The sequence below is a fragment of the Bufo bufo genome, chromosome 7 (genome assembly GCF_905171765.1).
Source record: "Bufo bufo chromosome 7, aBufBuf1.1, whole genome shotgun sequence".
Lineage (NCBI taxonomy): Eukaryota > Metazoa > Chordata > Amphibia > Anura > Bufonidae > Bufo > Bufo bufo.
In genome coordinates, this window is record NC_053395.1 from 170,911,638 (window position 1) to 170,931,647 (window position 20,010).

Genomic DNA, 20,010 nt, shown 5'->3' on the forward strand with positions numbered 1-20,010 from the left:
AATATTTCTCTGCCCTGGGAACAGATGCAACCTGTGATCAAATGACAACTTCAAGTGCTGCGCACAGAGTTATTTCATGATCGGGCACAGGAAGCCATGAATTGCTCCACCTCTAGGCAAGGGTGGACAAGAAAAGCATCAATTTAGGAGCCAGCTTAAGCAAGAAGGTGATATGTGAGGATAAGTGGTGCCCAGTGATGGCACTCAATAATAAACTCATGATTTGCCTGGGTCAGGACGTGTCTGCCGTCAGCAAGCACAGGAACTACAATTAAGTGTGGATAAATGGCTCATTTTTATAAGCTGGTAGCTGTCAATTAACAAATTCTTGCTACTTCTGACCCTTTTCTATCAAAGGCATGCCAGAGGATAGCATGGGTAGAGGTCTGGGCGATGGGCCACCACAGAGAACAAAGAAGGGTGCTAAGTGCCTATTCGCCCCATAGATAACTCACAACTAATGGCATCAGAATTACAACTGAGTTGTTTATAGTCCTTACAGTAATATAGTTTGTAAGGGGGCATTCACAGGACCCTAAGTGTTTTGCGGGGCGCATAGAGCGATCCACAAAACACAAATACCGGCCACATGCACGTGACATCATAGTGCGGACCCACTGACTTCAATTGGTCAGTGGTTTGCATGTCGCAGTGAAGTATAAGACATGCCCTATCTTTTGCGGTGTGGCAGCTGATGGCATATGGGGGGGGGGGCTGATGAGTTTTTATAAGGAAAACGTTCTTTTAATTTGTTTTTTCCTATTAGAGCACTCGATTAATTGTTGGATGAATATTTGATTACTAAAATAATTAACAGCTGCAGCCCTACTTACAACAGATGGTAGATTAGTGGTCTATAGTTTCCAGGCACTGTTTTTGACCCCTTTTTGAATATCGGCACCACATTTGCTAAGCACCAATACTGTGGGACAGATCCGGTCCTTAAATATCAGAAATAAGGGTCTGTCTATGACGATACTTTATGCTTTTAAGAAACAGGGGGGGGGGGGGGGGGGGGGTGCCATCTGGACCCAGTGATTTGTCAATTTTAATTTTCTTCCTGGGTCTGACAGGCCACTTTTTTGGTACTATATTTTGGTGGTAACGATCATCATTTTACAGCTTACAGTAAATTATGGTAACGCCTTAATATCAGTATACTGAGCTATAGACATGTATTACTTATAATCTTCATTCATTATGGTTTTCCGGTTTGTCTGTAAAAAATGTTGGCTGTCCGGGATTTTGGGATAAGTTGTCCAGAAAAAAGAAAAATTCTGGTTGGCAACTCTGGTTCCCGATGCAGTCCCTTCTAAACGTAAACACCATCCTGATGGAAATATAATCCATCTGGAAGGGGCCTTTTTGGTTCTTATGCGTATATTTTTTTTAAATCAGATTGTTTTTATTGAGATTTTTAAAGCATTTTAGGAGACAAACAAAGCAATCCCCCCCTCCCCCTCCCCCTCCCTATACCCAAGCGTCCTAGATCCAAGGAGAACATCCTTATGCGTATATTTACACGTGCCCGAGGCCGTAGGCAAGTCCAACACGTATTATCTATAGGATCTGCAGCAGAATTCTGAGATATGTAGTTTGATGCCCTTGGATCCGATGAGAATGAGTCTGATTTTTAGGGGCTAATCTGTGCTGGGCTAAACCACTCGCTTTCCTGTGTGGAATCTGTTAATGAAGCAGTATACTACTTCGAACTCATGCACACGGCTGTGTTTTGCAGTCCGCAAATCGTGTATCCACAAAACACGGATCCCGGCCGAGTACAGGCCACCAATTATTTTTGTAGAAATATCCTATCCTTGTCAGCATCTTTAACGACCCTATTAAAATGAACGGGTCCGCTTCCGATCCGCAAAAAATGCAGGTCGGATGCGGACAGAAACTATGGATGTGTGCATGAGCCCTTATTCTCATGGATTTCATTTTCGGAGGTATAGAAAAAAAAAAGTACACAAAGATTTTTTTATTGAATTTTTTCCTGGTTAAAAAAAAAAAAAAAACAACACCACCCTTTCTCATGCACTGGATGTGAACTGTCAGCAGATTTGATGATAACGTGGGTGCCTTTAACAGAAAAGGAAAGTCATTCCAACATGGAAGTACCGTCCATAGCTCACTTCCATTACATTTCCAAAAAACAAAAGAGGTTAATCCTAATTCTATAAAGCAGTAATGAAAATGGCAGGACAACTGCAGTCACACTCGTCAGATACTCGCCTGATGAAAACACGATAGAGAATCGAGATTACGGTTTGGCAGGGAAAGTGCGCTGGCACAGAAAAAGAATAGCAATCAAAAAACCAATCTGGTCATAGTAAGCTTATCTGGGGTCAAAGTAACCTCGCCAAGGAGATATGTCAGTCATTGATAGCGTTAAATAAAGTCTCTTGCTATCTCACAAATGTTTCAGATCTCTCCCTTCATAAATTACTTCATGCAGTCCGGGTCACCACGCACGCCATTGCATTGTTATTTTTAGGTCCAAAATTCTGCGCCAATGAATAGTGTCGGCCTTGAAAAAACAAAAGCCTTTTCTCGTCTGGTCTGCTTACCCTGTATCTTTCAGGTTGAGTGGTAATCTTTGTGTAGGGCAGCAGTGTTGTACTCGTGTGTGTCCTACATGCCATGTTCAACTCAACCTAGAATTGCCATAGTGGAGGCTTATGGATGTACATGTTCATTTAAAGAAACACGTTCCCGTTCCAGCCCAAAAAAAAAAAAAAAAAAAATACATGGATCGGTGCGGGTGGCTTAACACAGGATCTGTGGCAAGTGCCAAAAAGTAGACAAGTGAATGTTTGCACATCTGTCGTTGTATTATCAGAAGTGGGAAGGAATTCACGTGAAAATTATCTCAGCAGGCGCACGTCAGCAGAACAATGCTAACGCTGATTTACGAATACTGTCTAATATAGTGTAAACCGACTAGGCGGTCTAAAAATGGGCCAGCTTTATCACAGTTAGCTGAATCTGGATGACAAATGTGGCGTACCTTTCGCGTGAACTGGAGCTGAGCTGAAGTACTCCAGGACGGCCATTAAACTGTGTGTGTTCCAGCTATATATACGGTTTACATCCGGAGCCACAGCTGATTGTCAGAGGTGATGGGAGTAGTCCCCTCCACCAACGGCTGCATACTGATGACCTATCCAATCGATAAGTTAGTTTCGGAAAACACCTTTAATGTACAGAGTACGCTAGGAGCTCCTTGCTCCCCCTAGTGGTGGCCAAATGCAAGCAGAATTTTATCATTCAAAAAATTCCCACCTTGGCCATGCATAGTTGTAAATCCAGAAGGTATTCGTGTAGTCTGCTAAATAACGGACATCACTGAAGGTCCTTAGGCAGGCTCTTAAACCGCTTTTTCAGTTTATGCCAATGAGAGATACTGATGGCATAAGTCTACCATCAGATGTGAAAGTCTACCAATGGAAAAACCAAAGCACATAAAACTACCCTTACTAGCTTCTGGTCATTAAGCGCTGTTAAATAGCCAATAGTTGGTACTCTTAATCGGTACCTCGAATTATACAGAAAAACAGCTATATTACAGAAGTGCACAAAATAAGATGGAATAGTGGATTCTGCTTCCAAATAGAAGCGAGGACCACAGCCACGGATTTCAGGAAAATCTGCATAAAAAATATGCACGTGAAACTCCAATTTGTGATGCAGATTTGCATGTGGATTTTGCACGCAGATTAGCTCCACTCAACTTTAATGGAGCCCATTGTCATCTATTCAGCTCAGAATCTGTCAATGGAGCATAAAATATAAAAAACTATTCATATGCATTGCTGGGGATTCTCTCTGGATTCTGCAACAGAATATGTGCATAAATCCAGACATAGTCCACAATGTTGGAACAAGACCTTAACATTTTAGGCCTCATGCACTTGACAAAACTGTGGGTCCGTGTCTGATGCGCATTTTCTGGGAATCACATGTGGAACCATTCATTTCCATGGAATGAGTGGAAAGGCCCCTTACACATTCAGTGATCAGAAATGTATATTCATGGGATCGTTCACTTGGCTGATCACCACTCTGTACCAACACTCCACCATCAGATGACTATTGTGCGTTTGCGCATTAAAGTAGCTTTACACAGCCCGCTTGTTAGCGATTATGAAGGGGTAATGGGCAGCCGATTACCCGATGAAAGGGCGAAAGCCTCGTTCATTGGGATATCTGATAGTTTGTGTGGTCGCCTAAATAGCTGTTCGCTGGCAGCAGATCGTGCCGTCTAAACAGCCTCTGCTGTCAGCAAACGAGTATGGGGACGAGCGATGGCCTTACTGATCATTTCTCCCCATACTGTGGAGGAGACCGCTGCATGTAAATACGGTGGTCTCCTCCACTGACTAGCAGGAACGCTTCCTACTCGACAGCGGTTTTCTGTCCGGTCACAATATGGAACACTACGTGAACGGAATGCATCCTTAATGGAGCATGACCCATTCAGAATACATTAGCCCTTAACGGAACTATTTTGGCCCAGGTTTGATAATGCAGGATCTCAAAACTGGAATGCCAAAACGCTGGTGTGAAAGTAGCCTAATGCAGATTTTATTGAGGAATCGCAGTAGATTTGCCACAAATTTCACCCTCTCAATTGCAAAGGGTTAATTCCCGGCAGATATCTGGTACATAAATTGATAGGGTGTGGATTTAAAGTCTCACTGTACTTTCACACTATTTAATTTCATTTAATAGAGAAGGGTGTAATTAGCAAATTTCTATATCACGTCATTTAAAAAATCTGCCTGCATCCACCTGAAAAAAAGCTGTAAAGTCATGGCCACTTGGGGTCTCACTTCCATCTAAGTTGCAGTCCACTGCCTGTTGTCAGGCAAGATCTGTCCCTAGTACCAGAGACTGAGAAGACAGTTCACAGGAAGTGGGAGCGTGTCAGAGTTAGGCTACTTTCACACTAGCATTCGGGTGTCCGCTCGTGCGCTCCGTTTGAAGGGGCTCACAAGCGGCCCTGAACGCAGCCGTCTGGCTCCAATGCATTCTCAGTGGAGGCGGATCCACTGAGAATGCATCCGCCTGCCAGCGTTCAGCCTCCGCTCCGCTCAGCGAGCGGACACCTGAACGCTGCTTGCAGCGTTCTTGTGTCCGCCTGGTCGTGCGGAGGCGAGCGGATCCGTCCACACTTATAATGGAAGTCAATGGGGACGGATCCGTTTGAAGATGACACCATATGGCTCAATCTTCAAGCGGATCCGTCCCCCATTGGACTTTCAATGTAAAGTCTGAACGGATCCGCTCAGGCTACTTTCACACTTAGAAATTTTTCTAAGTAATAATGCAGACGCATCCGTTCTGAACGGATGCAAACGTCTGCATTATAGGAGCGGATCCGTCTGATGAAACATCAGACGGACCCGCTCCAAACGCTAGTGTGAAAGTAGCCTTAGCTGAGCTTCTGAGCCAGATAAAAGAACTGTTTCTACACAGCTTGTGATCATCACAAGAGCCTCCTGCTTTTCTTTAAGTGTGATTTATCACTCCTTATGTGTTCTCCGGAGCTGAAAACAAACATAGTGGGAAGTAGGTAGTACAGGGCTGGCAGAAGGGAGAGGCCCCTTGCTTCTGAGTGAAATGAATCTAGCTGTGCAGCTGAAACAGGGAATAATATATGACTGAAAAAACATTATGGATGCCCATATAAACCCAGGAATGCTTTAAAATCCTCACCGCATGTCAGGTTATGTGCGGATTCTGTGCGGACATTTTCTACAGTGTGGATTAGATGTGGGAAAGGCAAGATCACCAATGTTCAACAATGTATAAGAAACCACAATTAAATGGGAATATGACAGGACTCCCTGGCTACTTATACCAACCTCAACCGATTTCTATTAATAAATGGATAAGTATCCATAGAGAAATAGATTCGGGTTCTACATAATGCCCACATTCAAACATCTACTAGGCAGTCTGAACAGTTGCCTCCAGCTGTTACCCTGAGGGGGGGGGGGGGGGGGGGATAAGTTGCAGTTATGATTTAGAAATAGTCGCTCTTCAAGCTCTGAACCATCTTGCATTGCCGATCATGCATGGCATTTTTCTCTGTGGAAATGCTTAGAAATATGCCAAAGAGTCTCAAAACCGCTGCTACCGGCAGCGTACACCGCTCGTACTCACCGGTGCTTGGCATGTGTTTGGCACGAGTCTGCGTTAGAAGCTCCACTGGTTGGTCCCGACCAGATATTCCATCTGCAGAGAAAAAGGAGAGGGTGTAAGATCTGCAGCTTTAAGTCACGGCAAAAGAAAAGCAACCGACACAACAGCGATCTAGAGGAAGAAAATGACTGAAAACGTATTTAAAAAAAAAAAGAGCTCACAAATCCTGTCTGAAGTCTAAGAGCAACCCTTGAGTGAATCTGAAGGGCTTGATCGCAAAAGAGATGACTCTAGGCCATCAGAGGTACCTTAGACGGAGGCGAGTGCAATGTGCCAAGGGTCTTGGAGAGGGTCGAAAATTCAGGGGAGCGTGAGGAGAGCCCCCCCAAGCTTGAGGTGTTTAAGGATTCAGCATGTGAATTTCATGCAGTCTCGGTGGAACACCTGCCTCATCCAAATAATTCTTATATATTTATAAAAAATAAAAAAAAGATCTGGTTGTTTTGAATTTGGAGCGGAGGACCTGCGGTGAACGAGACCCCTCTAGGAGGAGGGGGGAAAGAAGCAGAAAAGGCTATTCATTCCGGGGCAGTTTGATGACAATACGGTGCAGCTGCCGACTGGAATAAAAACCCAGGAGGCGGAGGCTATAAATAGCTCAGAAAGACGGCGCAGGGAGCCGACAGATTAAAATGCAGGAGCACGCAGAGCGAGGAGAGCGCGCCGTTCCCAGGTCTTCAGAGAAGAAAAGACAGCCAGTGTAAAGGCGAGAAATAACATAAAGCTGGAGGAGGAGGAGGAGGAGGAAGAAATGGAGAGGACGGTGGGAAAATCAGTCTGGATTCAGACCTCGTCTGGTCAGCAGCACTTTTATTCTGGGCATCTACACGTTAATGTTATGGGCGTCCAAGTAATGCTTTCAACTCCAGCCAGGGATCACGACCCCATCTTCACTTTCATACTGGTGTAAATATATAGACGTCTGGAGAGCACGGCAATACGACTAGAGGCTGCAGCACACCTGGTGTAGTAAAGGCAATTACAGTACACCACCAAATGCTAATATGAAGCCTCCTGTCTAAGGACGGTATTACACTGGCCAATGGTCGGCCAGATCATTGCTAATGGGCGTTAGGAGGAAAGCTCGTTAGCGATGATCTGGCTGTGTAATACAGTCCTAAAAGTGCCGCCCAATTACCCCATGAAAGAACACACACTCGGTTATCACGCAATCGCGATTTTTAAGCAGGCTTAAAAATCATTGCTTGCTGGCGACAGATCGTGCTGTCTCATCACACTCTGCTGTCGGCAAACAGTGATTCTGCATGGGGACGAGCGATGGCATCCCATACTGTGGAGGAGATTGCTGCATGTACTAGCAGTGGTCTCCTCCACCAATGAGCAGGAGATTGCTTGTTAAAACGCTTCATTCCCGACATTTGCCGACAAAATGTAATACAGCTCTAAAGGTGGATGTAGATGGGCAGAATGAATGTTCCCGATAACGCTGGTTTCCGACAATCAGGTCCGTGTAAAGGTGCTGCTGATCACCCGATGAACAAGCAAAACGCTCGTTCATCTGGTGAAACTGTCCTTAGTGCAGGCACCTAAATTATCGTTTCCGGACAGCAGATCATGCAGTCTAAACAGCGATCTGCTGCCCAGAAACAATGCAGCTGTAGGAGGTCGAGTGATTGCAATAGCGACCGCACGTCCTCATACTGTGGAGGTGATCACTGCATGTAAATGCAGGGCTTTACCTTCACTTAATGAGCAGGCAACTGTCGGGAAGGAAAGCTTCCTTCCAAACAATCTGCTGCTGCTCGCGCCTTTAGGCCTCATGCACACGGCCGTTGTTTTGGTCCACATCCGAGCCGCAGCTTTGGCGGCTCGGATGCGGACCCATTCGTTGCTCCGTTCCGTGGCCCGCGCTTTGCAGACAAGAATAGGCAGTTATATTGAAGGCTGTCCGTGCCGTTCCGCAAATTGCTGGACGCACACAGACGCCATCCGTGTTTTGCGGATCTGCGATTTGCGGACCGCAAAACACACAACGGTCATGTGCATGTAGCCTTAGAATGATGCTTAGGGTGCATTCAGATGGTGAGGTTTGTGCAGTTAAAACTTTATCGGGAAAAAAATTATATATGGCTGCACTTATTCCAGATAAAACAGGTCAATTACATTTGTTTCAACTGCAAATAGAAGTACCAAAATGTTGATCCAGCACCAGGATATTGAGAGATCACATTAAACAAATACCTGTACCACACTGCCAGACACCGTTTCGATCATACAGTTGATACCAGGGGTGTGTCCCTACACAGTGACACTGGAGGCAATGATAGGACATTTTCAGACTGTGCAAGGACAAGCCCCAAATGGTAACACCCATCAGGACCTTCACTGCAAACTGCTAGTAATTCATTCATAACTTCCAGCAGGAATAATAAAGGAATGGCATATCGGAGTCAATAGAATAGATGCTCCAGAATTGACATTACAAGGGGGATGAAAGTAGTTTCTAAAACAGACATGTCAGGAGAGGTGACAGCTCCGGATGCAGCATCACATACGAATAACCCCATAGTTTTACCCGATTTTCCATTGTAAGCAGCACATTTTCAACTCCTCTCCTGTCTGGTTGGGTCTTATTAGCTTAGGGTTCGTTCACATCTCTGGTGTGTATTGAGCAGAGGAACAGACTGCCGAAGTACACCGGCATAACCGGACACCGCTGGGTCCCCATTCACTATAATGGGATCCAGTGTGTTTACGGCATAAATGGCGGCTTTCTGCTGGAGAAATACAGCTGCATGTATTTATGCGGGAAATACGCCGGATACCATTATATTGAATGGGGATCCGGTGGTGTCCGGCTATGTTGGATACGTAACTCTGCCAAAACAGACTACCAGAGTACACACCGGATAGGTGAACCTAGCCTTATCGGGAGACTCATGGTTCATGAATACAACTTAAGAACTACAGTGAAGACTGACACTTGGGCACAAAAATGGCTGTGCGAAAAGGAAAGGAACAGATATTTGCCAAATCAACCTCTTTCAGCCATGGTAAGACAGAGTCACATTTGTTGTAGAAAGTTCTGCAAACGAAAATCAGTCCCATTTACTTGAATGGGATCGGTATGGCGGCGGTGCTGAAATCCGGTGACATCACATGAATTCTAAATAACAATAACGCTATGAATTACTGCAGGGACATTGTGCTGATAACATTTCTGCGCAAGTTCTTATGAAGATTGGAAAATCACGGGCAGAACATTAATAAATGCATTCAGCCGGGTGCGGTGATGACCCGCTCATGCAGGGCAGGACCCACAACCACCTGCCTCCTCCCGGGCGCAGGCCGCTGCAGTGGATGTCTCTTTCTGGAGGCTGAGATCTCCGCATCGCTCGGGCGGAAGCTCCTCTGCTATTTATAGAGATCCCCACAGACTGGACATCACGTGCTCCCTGATGGCATTTTAATAAGCCTTGCATCAGAATACAACCTGCTCCGTAACGCAGAAAAAAAGCTTTTCACATATAGGGCACAGCTGGCGCGAGGATAACACGCTACCTCATGTGCACGGTGAAGAGCCTCAGTCCAAAAATACATCTGCAGCTTTTCTATTTTTACCCGCGGATAAATCTCCTGTGGACGCGTATCAGGAATTTCCTTATAGCACACGTGCGGCGGTCTTCTGCGTCGTCGCTTGGTTCAGGATCTGAGACATATCAGACACAATAAACAGGGCCTGATGAGACTGCAGCCCCGAGACAGGCTGCACCCGCTCACCTAGCGCGTGTAAAACGGTGCAGAGAGGGAATAAAGCGTCCGGAATATCCGAGCGTTAACAGATAACTGACAATGCATGGGCACAATGGGGATGATGGCAGGACAAATGTGCCCCAAAACCCTTCAGAACTAGCCACGCACATGACTGTATTTTTTTTATTTTATTAGCCCCATGGAATGGAGTGGCATGGGCACCTGCCTGGAAGCCAATCCATTGAAATACCTTCCTGCTGCACTCTACAGCAGATACGCAAAATACAGTGGTGTGCATGTAGCCCAGTTTTCAGATTAAAGGGATTCTGTCACCTGGATTTTAGTGACAGAGCTTTTAACATCATCAGTCTACTCGTTTTGTATTAAAATATACTAGTATTACCACGCTAAGTGTTGTCCTTTGTCTAGAAAATCGCTTTTATTAATATGGTAATTACCCGAGTAAGGTGCCCACGGGGCTGTCCCTCCGGCCGTTGGTGCCCAGCCGCGCCCCTTCTCCTGGAGCCCAGCACCGCCCCACTGCTAATTTTTTTCACTCCTCATTGCCGGCTGGGCGCATGTGCAGTGCGTCCTGTGAGGCCGATTGCAGGCGCTTAGGGCTCTTTCACACTTGCGTTCTTTTCTTCCGGCATAGAGTTCCGTCGTCGGGGCTCTATGCCGGAAGAATCCTGATCAGGATTATCCCAATGCATTCTGAATGGAGTGAAATCCGTTCAGGATGCATCAGGATGTCTTCAGTTCCGGAACGGAACATTTTTTGGCCGGAGAAAATACCGCAGCATGCTGCGCTTTTTGCTCCGGCCAAAAATCCGGAACACTTGCCGCAAGGCCGGATCCGGAATTAATGCCTATTGAAAGGCATTGATCCGGATCCGGCCTTAAGCTAAACGTCGTTTCGGCGCATTGCCGGAGCCGACATTTAGCTTTTTCTGAATGGTTACCATGGCTGCTAGGACACTAAAGTCCTGGCAGCCATGGTAAAGTGTAGTGGGGAGCGGGGGAGTAGTATACTTACCGTCCGTGCGGCTCCCCGGGCGCTCCAGAGTGACGTCAGGGCGCCCCAAGCGCATGGATCACGTGATCGCATTGGACACGTCATCCATGCGCATGGGGCGCTCTGACGTCACTCTGGAGCGCCCCGGGAGCCGCACGGACTGTAAGTATACCGCTCCCCGCTCCTACTATGGCAACCAGGACTTTAATAGCGTCCTGGGTGCCATAGTAACACTGAACGCATTTGGAAGACGGTTCCGTCTTCAAATGCTTTCAGTACACTTGCGTTTTTCCGGATCCGGAGTGTAATTCCGGCAAGTGGAGTGCACGCCGGATCCGGACAACGCAAGTGTGAAAGAGGCCTGACATGTGTATCCACGGAATGCGTTCGCTGAGCCATAAGCTTGTGCATGCGCCGTGGATACACATTTCAGCGCCTGGAATCGGCCTCACTGCACATGCGCCAGCCGGCAATGAGGAATGAATAAATTAGCAGTGGGGCGGTGCTGGGCTCCAGGAGAAGGGGTTGCGGCTGGGCACCAACGGCCGGAGGGACAGCACCGTGGGCACCTTACTCAGGTAATTACCATATTAATAAAAGCGATTTTCTAGACAAAGGACAACACTTAGGGTAGTAATACTAGTATATTTTAATACAAAACGAGCAGACTGATGATGTTAAAAGCTCTGTCACTAAAATCCAAGTGACAGAATCCCTTTAAGGCAAGATTCCTGGTGCAAAGATGGAATGGTGGATGATTTCAGTTCTGATATCTACAGACCTGTGGAAGCAACGAAGGAGAATAGTAAAGGCTGTAAGTCAGGATCAGCACAAGATAAGTCATGGATTTACCAAGTTAACAAATGATTTAATGACTTAACTTTAACCACTTGGCACATGACAATCCTACCTGAACATCAGGTTCAGAGGGAAGCAGACCAGGAGAACGTCAGAGATCTAATACATAATAAAAGTAAGGTTCTGTTCACATCACATTTGAGCCTTACGTTTGCCCTTTATATTGGGAAAGCGTCCAGTGTATACCAATTTACCCAACAGAGGCCAAGGGAGTCCTTTTGGCCTCCTTTAAGCCGCCAGATATAAGTATATACATTTTTTTTTTACTATACAAAAGTATATTTAACTTCACCTTTCTAAAGGCACAGGCAACCCACAAGAAAAAATATATGAATATCGCCTAGTGGACTCTGGCCCGGATTTACTAATCCTATAGATGGCGTAATGCACCAGATTTATCACAGGGGCTCAGGCTGGGTGATACAAGAGGTGCAGGGATAGACATTTTTCTATGACTCAGACAGATTTTCATGCCAGGATTTTAGCGCTAAATGGTGCATCTTAGGCCTCACCCCCTTGTCAAGCATATCAGAAAAAAAGTGTAGAAGCCCAAGATGCGCCAAATTGCACCACTTATTAGACAGATTTTGGGCGCAGACAAATTAACAAGAGCTCATGCACATTTTCGATCTCTAATGCATGGGCACCATCCATGAGGCTGCGGCGACCGATGCAGACACATTCAACTTGAATAAATAAATAGAGCATGTTCTATTTTTTTGCGGTGTGGAGGCACGGAGAGAAACCCCACCATTGGCATCCGTGCCTCCATTACACACCTCACCTTCCAGATTGCGGATCCATTCACTTGATACGGTGTGCACACACGGCCGGTGCCCGCATATTGCGGACCCGCTGTTTGCCAATACGCCTGGCGTCAACTCCCGACGGAAGGCTCAGATGTGATGTGAACAGCGGCCTAAGATTTTACCGGATGGGAGATTGTCAAGGAAACACTGAATTTTCACTTTCTGCCCGGAGTTACTCTTTAACGAACACACCGTCATCGGTTTAAACAAGTACCTTTCAAATACGTGTAATCTGGCGCATACATTTGCATAAATCCTCAGTAAAAAAAGGCCACTGTAAAGGTGTTATCCATGGCAACACATACACAGGCAAATTAAAACGTCTGAAGGAAGAAAAAAAAAGGAGGGGAAACTTTTTTTTTTTTTTTTAATTTTTTACAAAGTATTTGCTAAAGAGGAAAAGAAAGAGGGAAAGGGTGACAAGGCAATGAATGCCCTCCGCCCAAGAATAGGCGTCTCAATGAGTTCTGATTAATCAGAGCATTCACCGAGCGTTTAGACAGAGGTTTCAATGAATCTAGCCGCTAAATATCTGACAGAAAAGAGAAAGAAATCCACCATGTTCATTACTAGCTATTCACGGCTTTTATCTAAGAGAAGTAAAATGCTGTAATTGAGCAGCTGGGAGTATTATCCACCGCACCGGGAGGAGAATCCTGCGAGAGACGGCAAGAGACGCCTGAGCGGTCACCTGTGTGCTGAAAACATGCATATGTACAAAGGGTCTACTCACAACGGGGGTCATTTATGAAAGCTAGTCTGGCGTAAAAATAGTCACAAAGGGCATTTTTCTGCAACTATTTTAACCTTTGTGCGTTAAAATAGGTGGGATTGGGGTGGAGTGGGGACCAGAACTTCAGCCGCCGGCAAATTTACAAGTTTTTGCCAAGAAACAGGTGAAAAAGTAGACCAAAAAAATGACGCAACTAAAACTGGACTAAAAGGATGTTACGGATGCATGCAGGGTTTGGCCAAGCTTGCATGTGTTCTCAATGAAGAGAGGGGACTAAGGCACAGCTAGGAACATCGGCTTGTGCCCAATCCTTTGTCCAATGGAGATGTTAAAATTCAGCATGCCGATTATTCTTTCAACCCCCATAGGAGAGTCAATCGGTCCCACCAAAAATGGCCTTAAAGGGGTTGTGGGACTTCAGCAAGTGGCATTTATTATGTAGAGAAAGTTAATACGAGGCACTTACTAACCTATTGTGATTGTCTATATTGCCTCCTTTGCTGGCTGGATTCATTTTTCCATCACATTATACACTGTTCGTTTCCATGGTTACGACCACCCTGCAATCCATCAGTGGTGGTCGTGCTTGCACACTATAGGAAAAAGTGCTGGCCTCTCTGATGGCTGGGACCGTGGGAGCTCTTTCCTACAGTGTGAAAGCACAGCCACCACTGATTGATTGCAGGGTGGTCGTAACCATGGAAACGAGCAGTGTATAATGTGACGGAAAAATGAATCCAGCCAGCAAAGGAGGCAATATGGATAGTAATACATTAGTAAGTTGCTTGTATCAACTTTACCTATATGATAAATGCCACTTGCTGAAGTGACAAAACCCCTTTAAGCCCCACCAGTCCTATGAATTCAGTGCAGGCCCCCCAATGAAGAGATTGGTATAGTGAGCAAACGCCTGACCTGCTGCTCCATCAGGACGGGGGAACGGGTCCTCGTTCTTGGGATCGGTAGGCGTTCCAGCAGTCTGATCCCCACTGATCAGTTAGTCATCCCCTATCCCATGGGGGATTATTAATCATGGCACTGCCCCTCCATTTCTTACCGCCTATGTATTCTGAGAGGACCTCAGATGGAGGCTTTGGTGATCTTGTCAAAAGTAGTTATCCGGGTGTTTAAAACTGATAGCTTAAGCCCAAGTTGTCCTTCGGATGCAGACCTATTCATTTCAATGGGGCCACAAAAAGCAGACAGCACAAAAAAAAAAAAACGAACATGTCCACCTCTTGTCCGTTTTGCAGATAGGGAGAGGACATTTCCACAGAAGGGAGAAAGAAAATGGAGGCATGCACATGTCCGTGCTTTGAGGATCCGCAGTTTGAGGACTGCAAAACACATAAGGCTTTTACTTTATCCCTCTGGCACATCAGCCGTTTGAAGTGGTGGGGATGCTTGTGCGAGTGCTGCGGCCTCATCGCTTGCGATACGGCCGGATTTCGATACCCTTGTGCAGGGGTCAGCAACCTTCAGGAAGCCAGTTGTGGTGAAACTGCAACTCCCAGCATGCACACTTGCTTGGCTGTTCTCAGAACTCCCATAGAAGTGAGTGGAGCATGCTGGGAGTTGTAGTTTCACAACAGCTGGAGTGCCGGGGGTTGCAGATCCCTGCCCTTGTGTGAAGAACCCATGAAAGTGAACACTGGTGGATAGATCACATTGCTGAGGCAAGCAATACCACATCACCTACAACACATGCACTGCTGCAGCGGCCCCAGGCCAAGACTGATTAAGCACTGCTGTACGTAGTGATGAAATATGGCGACCTGTGGAAAATCAAGCACTTATCACATTACTGCAAAACAGGAAACACTGAGGAATTCTCTCTATGGAGAACTAGCCTACAAAGAGCAAAGCCAAAAACCAAGCAAGGAAAGGCAAAGCTGCAGCATAAGTAATATTTGCTCTGGGAGACCGGACACGTCCTGAAATATTAGCAAGTGTCTAATGTACAACCAAAAAAAAAAAAAAAACAGCCCTAAACTCAAAGCCTCGAAATCATAACAGTCCTGTGATTCATTTCAATATATATCTACATAGAGGTTAGAGTACCCCTGGCTTCCTTTACACAGCCAGAGACACACAATTCTGGCTGCCTGCAGTCACCAGTAGGGGGAGCTTAGGAGTACACGGTATACAGATTTATTACTGAGCTCAATGATAGATACATACACACTCAGGACCACATCTGCCGCACCTGAACTCTGGAGCAACTTGCAGCGAAACTTGGCACATTTTTGTCCATCTCATTTCCCCCCAATGCCTGGGCACCTCATATAGATTATACTTACCCCACAGCCGCCGCTGAATCTCCCCGTCGCGTGGATAACAACATCCGGCACGGGGGGGGGTGTAGGTTGGGGGACCTAATAGCAGGCCATGATGATGGAAGAGCCTCCCTAGCATCACCGGCTGATGAAAAAAATGTTTCGATGGAAGTGTCCCTTTAACAAAGCACAAGATGTAAGCACTTCTTTCATCAGCAACCCGCTTGGCACCGCAGATCCCGCCACGGCTCGGCCATTCAGAGGTCAATACATCGGTCTTATGGCTCTGACTCAAACTGCATCAAAAACTGAGTGTGTGATTTCAGTATTAGTCTCGGATAACCCCATTAGTGCGAGCTGCCAAGACAGCTCCAGAGAGCCGGGCGATTTTTTCCCGTACACTAGGATATTGCACAGCCTTGTTGTGCCACCTGTGTTAAAGAACGTTATCCAGAGACGAGCTATGCACTATAGCACTTGGCAACAGAACAAACAATGCCGTCTACCAAATAAATAGGTAGCAAGCCAGCCAAATCAAGCCATAGAAAATAAATCAGGGAATACTATAAAAGACACAGTGCTAATTGACCGCATCATAGATTGGTATTATAGTGAAGACCAATACGATAAAGGGCATTTGTCCCTATGACACTGGCTGACCTGTTACATGTGCGCTTGGCAGCTGAAGGCATCCGTGTTGGTCCCATGTTCATATGTGTCCGCATTGCTGAGAAAAATGATGTTTTAATATATGCAAATAAACCTCTAGGAGCAACGGGGGCGTTACCGTTACTCCCACAGACTCTGCTCTCTCTGTGGCGTCCTCTGCACCTTGATTGACAGGACCAGGTGTGATCACATTTACACGGCCTAGTCCTGTCAAAGTGCAGGGGGTGCGGCAGTTGCAGAGAGAGCAGAGCCTCTAGGTGCAACAGCAACACCCCCGTTGCTCTTAGAGGCTACTTTGCATATGTTACAACTTCATTTTACTTAGTGAGGCGGGCACATATGAACATGGGACCAACACAGATCAGTCCGTTTCACAGGTACAAATCAGCTGATCTGCACTTCAAACATTGGTTAAACACAGCAAGAGATTTTATAATATGCACAAAAATTGGGTAAAAGCAACAGAAAAGATGATTAAAGTGCAACGGAAAAAAAAAACTCCAGAGCAGAGGGCTAAAGGATTAATGTAAGAGAAAAATATAGTGCATACATATGCGGATATACCGTACAAGGCCCAGACAGGAAGAAAAAAATCCTCCGCAGATTTTGCACCGATTCCATTAAAACCCCCCAATCAATTTGCAACAACATTAACATAAATACTACATGTGGATTTTGTTACAGAATTCAAAACAATCTGCAGTGGGAAAATCTTATACATTAGAATGGAGTTCCAAAATCCCATTTACATGTACTGCGTTGCAATTTGTTGCAATGTCTGAACATGGTTTTAAGGATCTTCTGCATATACCTGTATAATACGCTCGCTGATAATCGCCACATTTTGCGGAACTGCTGCAGAAATTTTCCACAGCAATTCTGCAAATAAACCGTGCACCAAGGTGCAGTCACATGAGGCTCGGAAGGGCAGAGACTGGCATGGGAGAAAGGCCACCACCAGACGCCTCTCCCGAGAACACAATAATGACAAGCCTGATCCTTCCTGACAGATTTCACACTGGACGTGACTGAGCACTCTGCAATCCCACAATACAGCCAAGGCAATATGAAAATAAAAAATATATGAAAAATCACTCAAAAGCCGTCCATAGCTTATAACTTGGGTAAAATATCTGGACAATACCATGCATTCGGTAATCTTGACTACCAATAGTTTTATACTGTATAGGTTAGTACAAAAAATACTAAAACAAACACAGACGTAAAGCTAAACAGTGACGTGAACTCAGCCCTAAAGGGGTTGGGACACAAAAAACATTTTTCAAACCAATGTCTGGATCTAAATACTTTTGTAACTACATGCAAATAAAAATGTAGTATAGCCACCAAATAATTTGATAAAATGTATCTGTATAGTGCCACCTGCCATGTGTACTTTTCCTTACTTCTCTGTCCTCAACAACATCGCCTAGGGGGTCACACATGCTCAGTTCCATCCTTCAAGTGTCAACAGCCATATCTACTGTTAGAAGCAGTGACAGGCACTGCAGCAGAAAGGACATGCCCCTGAGCTGAGACTGGGAGCTGCAGCACACAGGACAAACCCCCTGAGCCAAGACTGGGGGAGGGGGGGGGGGGGCTGCAGCAGAAAGGACATGCAACCTGAGCTGAGACTGGGGGGGCTGCAGGAGAAAGGACATGCAACCTGAGCTGAGACTGGGAGCTGCAGCAGAAAGGACATGCAACCTGAGCTGAGACTGGGAGCTGCAGGAGAAAGGACATGCAACCTGAGCTGAGACTGGGAGCTGCAGCAGAAAGGACATGCAACTTAAGCTGAGACTGGGAGCTGCAGCAGAAAGGACATGCAACCTGAGCTGAGACAGGGGGGGGGGGGGGGGGGGGGGGCTGCAGCACACAGGACAAAACCCCTGAGCTGAGACTGGGAGCTGCAGCAGAAAGGACATGTCCCTGAGCTGAGACTGGGAGCTGCAGCAGAAAGGACTTACCACCTGAGCTGCCAATTTGAAATAAATCTAGCAGTGCAATAGGAGCAATGAATGGGGAGATCTCTGGATCCATGTGAGGTACAGGGCTGAGTCTAGCTTTAAAAGGAGGTGGTCATGTACTAGAAGATGTCTGATTTTCATAGTTTTTTTTTTTTTTTTTTACATTAATCATGAGATAACCCATTAATTTTAGCCATTTAAGGAGAATCCATTTGACCATACATTTCTATAGATAACTGGTCTGATAGCTCTGTAATCAGACACCACGAATAAAAGATCCACGGAGACCTGACAACAAGGCTGAGAATGACGACAAAGCTCTAATGTGTAGAGTAGGGTGATTTCACTGGGACCTGGTGGAATAACCATTCTGCGTCATCCTGCTCCCTTGACATTACGCTGATCAGATACCCTTGACATTATTAAAAGGTACTGTAACATAAAAAAATAAATAAAATAAAAAATAGATTCTTGTGATTTCAGAAAGCTGTACCAGTACAGGCTGTGTAGTCTCTTCAGTCTGGCTGCCCACGCAGACTCCGCACAGGTATAGGTGCTGCGGATCAAGGCGGGAGGCCAGCATTCAGGCAACACACCAGGCACTCCTCTGCAGGGCTGCAGCTCATATGTTCTGTGTCATTAAAAAATGTGTGCGGACAGACCAGAGGCTGAGGTAAAGTGAATACGCAGGGATGTGCGCATGCGCAGTAGACCGCACGAGACCGGCTGCTGCCACCATTTCCATGGAGGCCATCAGTCACTGCAGAGCAGGAGGTGGACATCAGCAGCAACCAGGCCAGTGAGGAAGATGTAACGATTACAGCGCAGATGTGCGACAGCCTGTGGGGGACAACCTGTGTGCATGTGGGCTCGTCATGTGACATGGTCCCCCTATGTGAAGTCTGGGCCCAGTCATATAGGAATTTTGGGGGGAAGGGGGTGAAGGGGCACAGTGTCATCACTTTTAGCAGTTGTCGTTTTTTTATAACGTCCTGTGTTTAATTGTGGAGATTTTTTTTATTTATTTTTTTGCCAAAATCGCACTGTTCTAAAAACAATAGATTTTTATGGCATATCCCATTGATAACTCACAAAGGTTAGGTGTCTGGCCAACCATTGGGACACAGGCTAGTTCACACACAGCATTTTGTAAAAAACTGAACTTTGAGGTTTCAACAGAAAAATTAGAAAACGTAAATAATGCATTTTTAGTGGTGGTGTTTTGGTACCATTTTTTGGCTTTTTTGGGTCAGTGACTACCTTTTCAAAATGCAGCATCCACTTCGTATTGCATTTTGTTGTGGAGTTTTTTGGATTACGCCTCTGTATAGGACTTATAGGGGGACTGTACAGAGGAAAAAACGCACATTACAAATAAAAAGTGCTTGAAAAACATTCACTGTTATTCCAACTAGAAATGTATGAATAAATTAACAAGTGGGCTTTACCAGTTGGGGGCATGTCCCTGCTCAGTCTGACACTGTCCAATCTGTGATGGCTCTGTATAGGGACATACCGCTTTGACAAAGCAATGGTAACACCTAGCTGTCGATTTATTTAATTTTCTATTAGGAATACAGAGGTTGAACATAAAGAAATGATGCAAGTATTGGGGGAGTACAGGTTTCCTTAAAACTTACAAAATATGGGCCTTTACAGGATCTAACTCATTTTCGACTAAAAACAACTTTTTCAATTGGTCTTTATTAAAAAATGTTCAGCTGTTTTCCCTGTACAGCCATTAGTTTCTGTGTATTTG

General features: G+C 45.6%; 1 protein-coding gene across 3 annotated transcripts in view; it reads right to left on the minus strand.

Moving 5' to 3' along the window:
- The window catches only part of HDAC4 (histone deacetylase 4), a 181,954-nt gene that overhangs the window by 49,486 nt on the left and 112,458 nt on the right, over nucleotides 1-20,010 (minus strand). For 2 of the 3 annotated variants that reach the window (XR_005780549.1, XM_040440746.1), the window contains exon 3: nucleotides 6,172-6,243. The exons of the other annotated variant lie outside the window; for it this stretch is intronic. Coding sequence is in view for 1 of the 2 variants with exons in the window: in XM_040440746.1 (XP_040296680.1) it covers nucleotides 6,172-6,243 (72 nt within the window). In the remaining variant the exon portion in view is untranslated. The remainder of the gene's footprint in view (nucleotides 1-6,171; nucleotides 6,244-20,010) is intronic. 3 annotated transcript variants of the gene reach the window in all.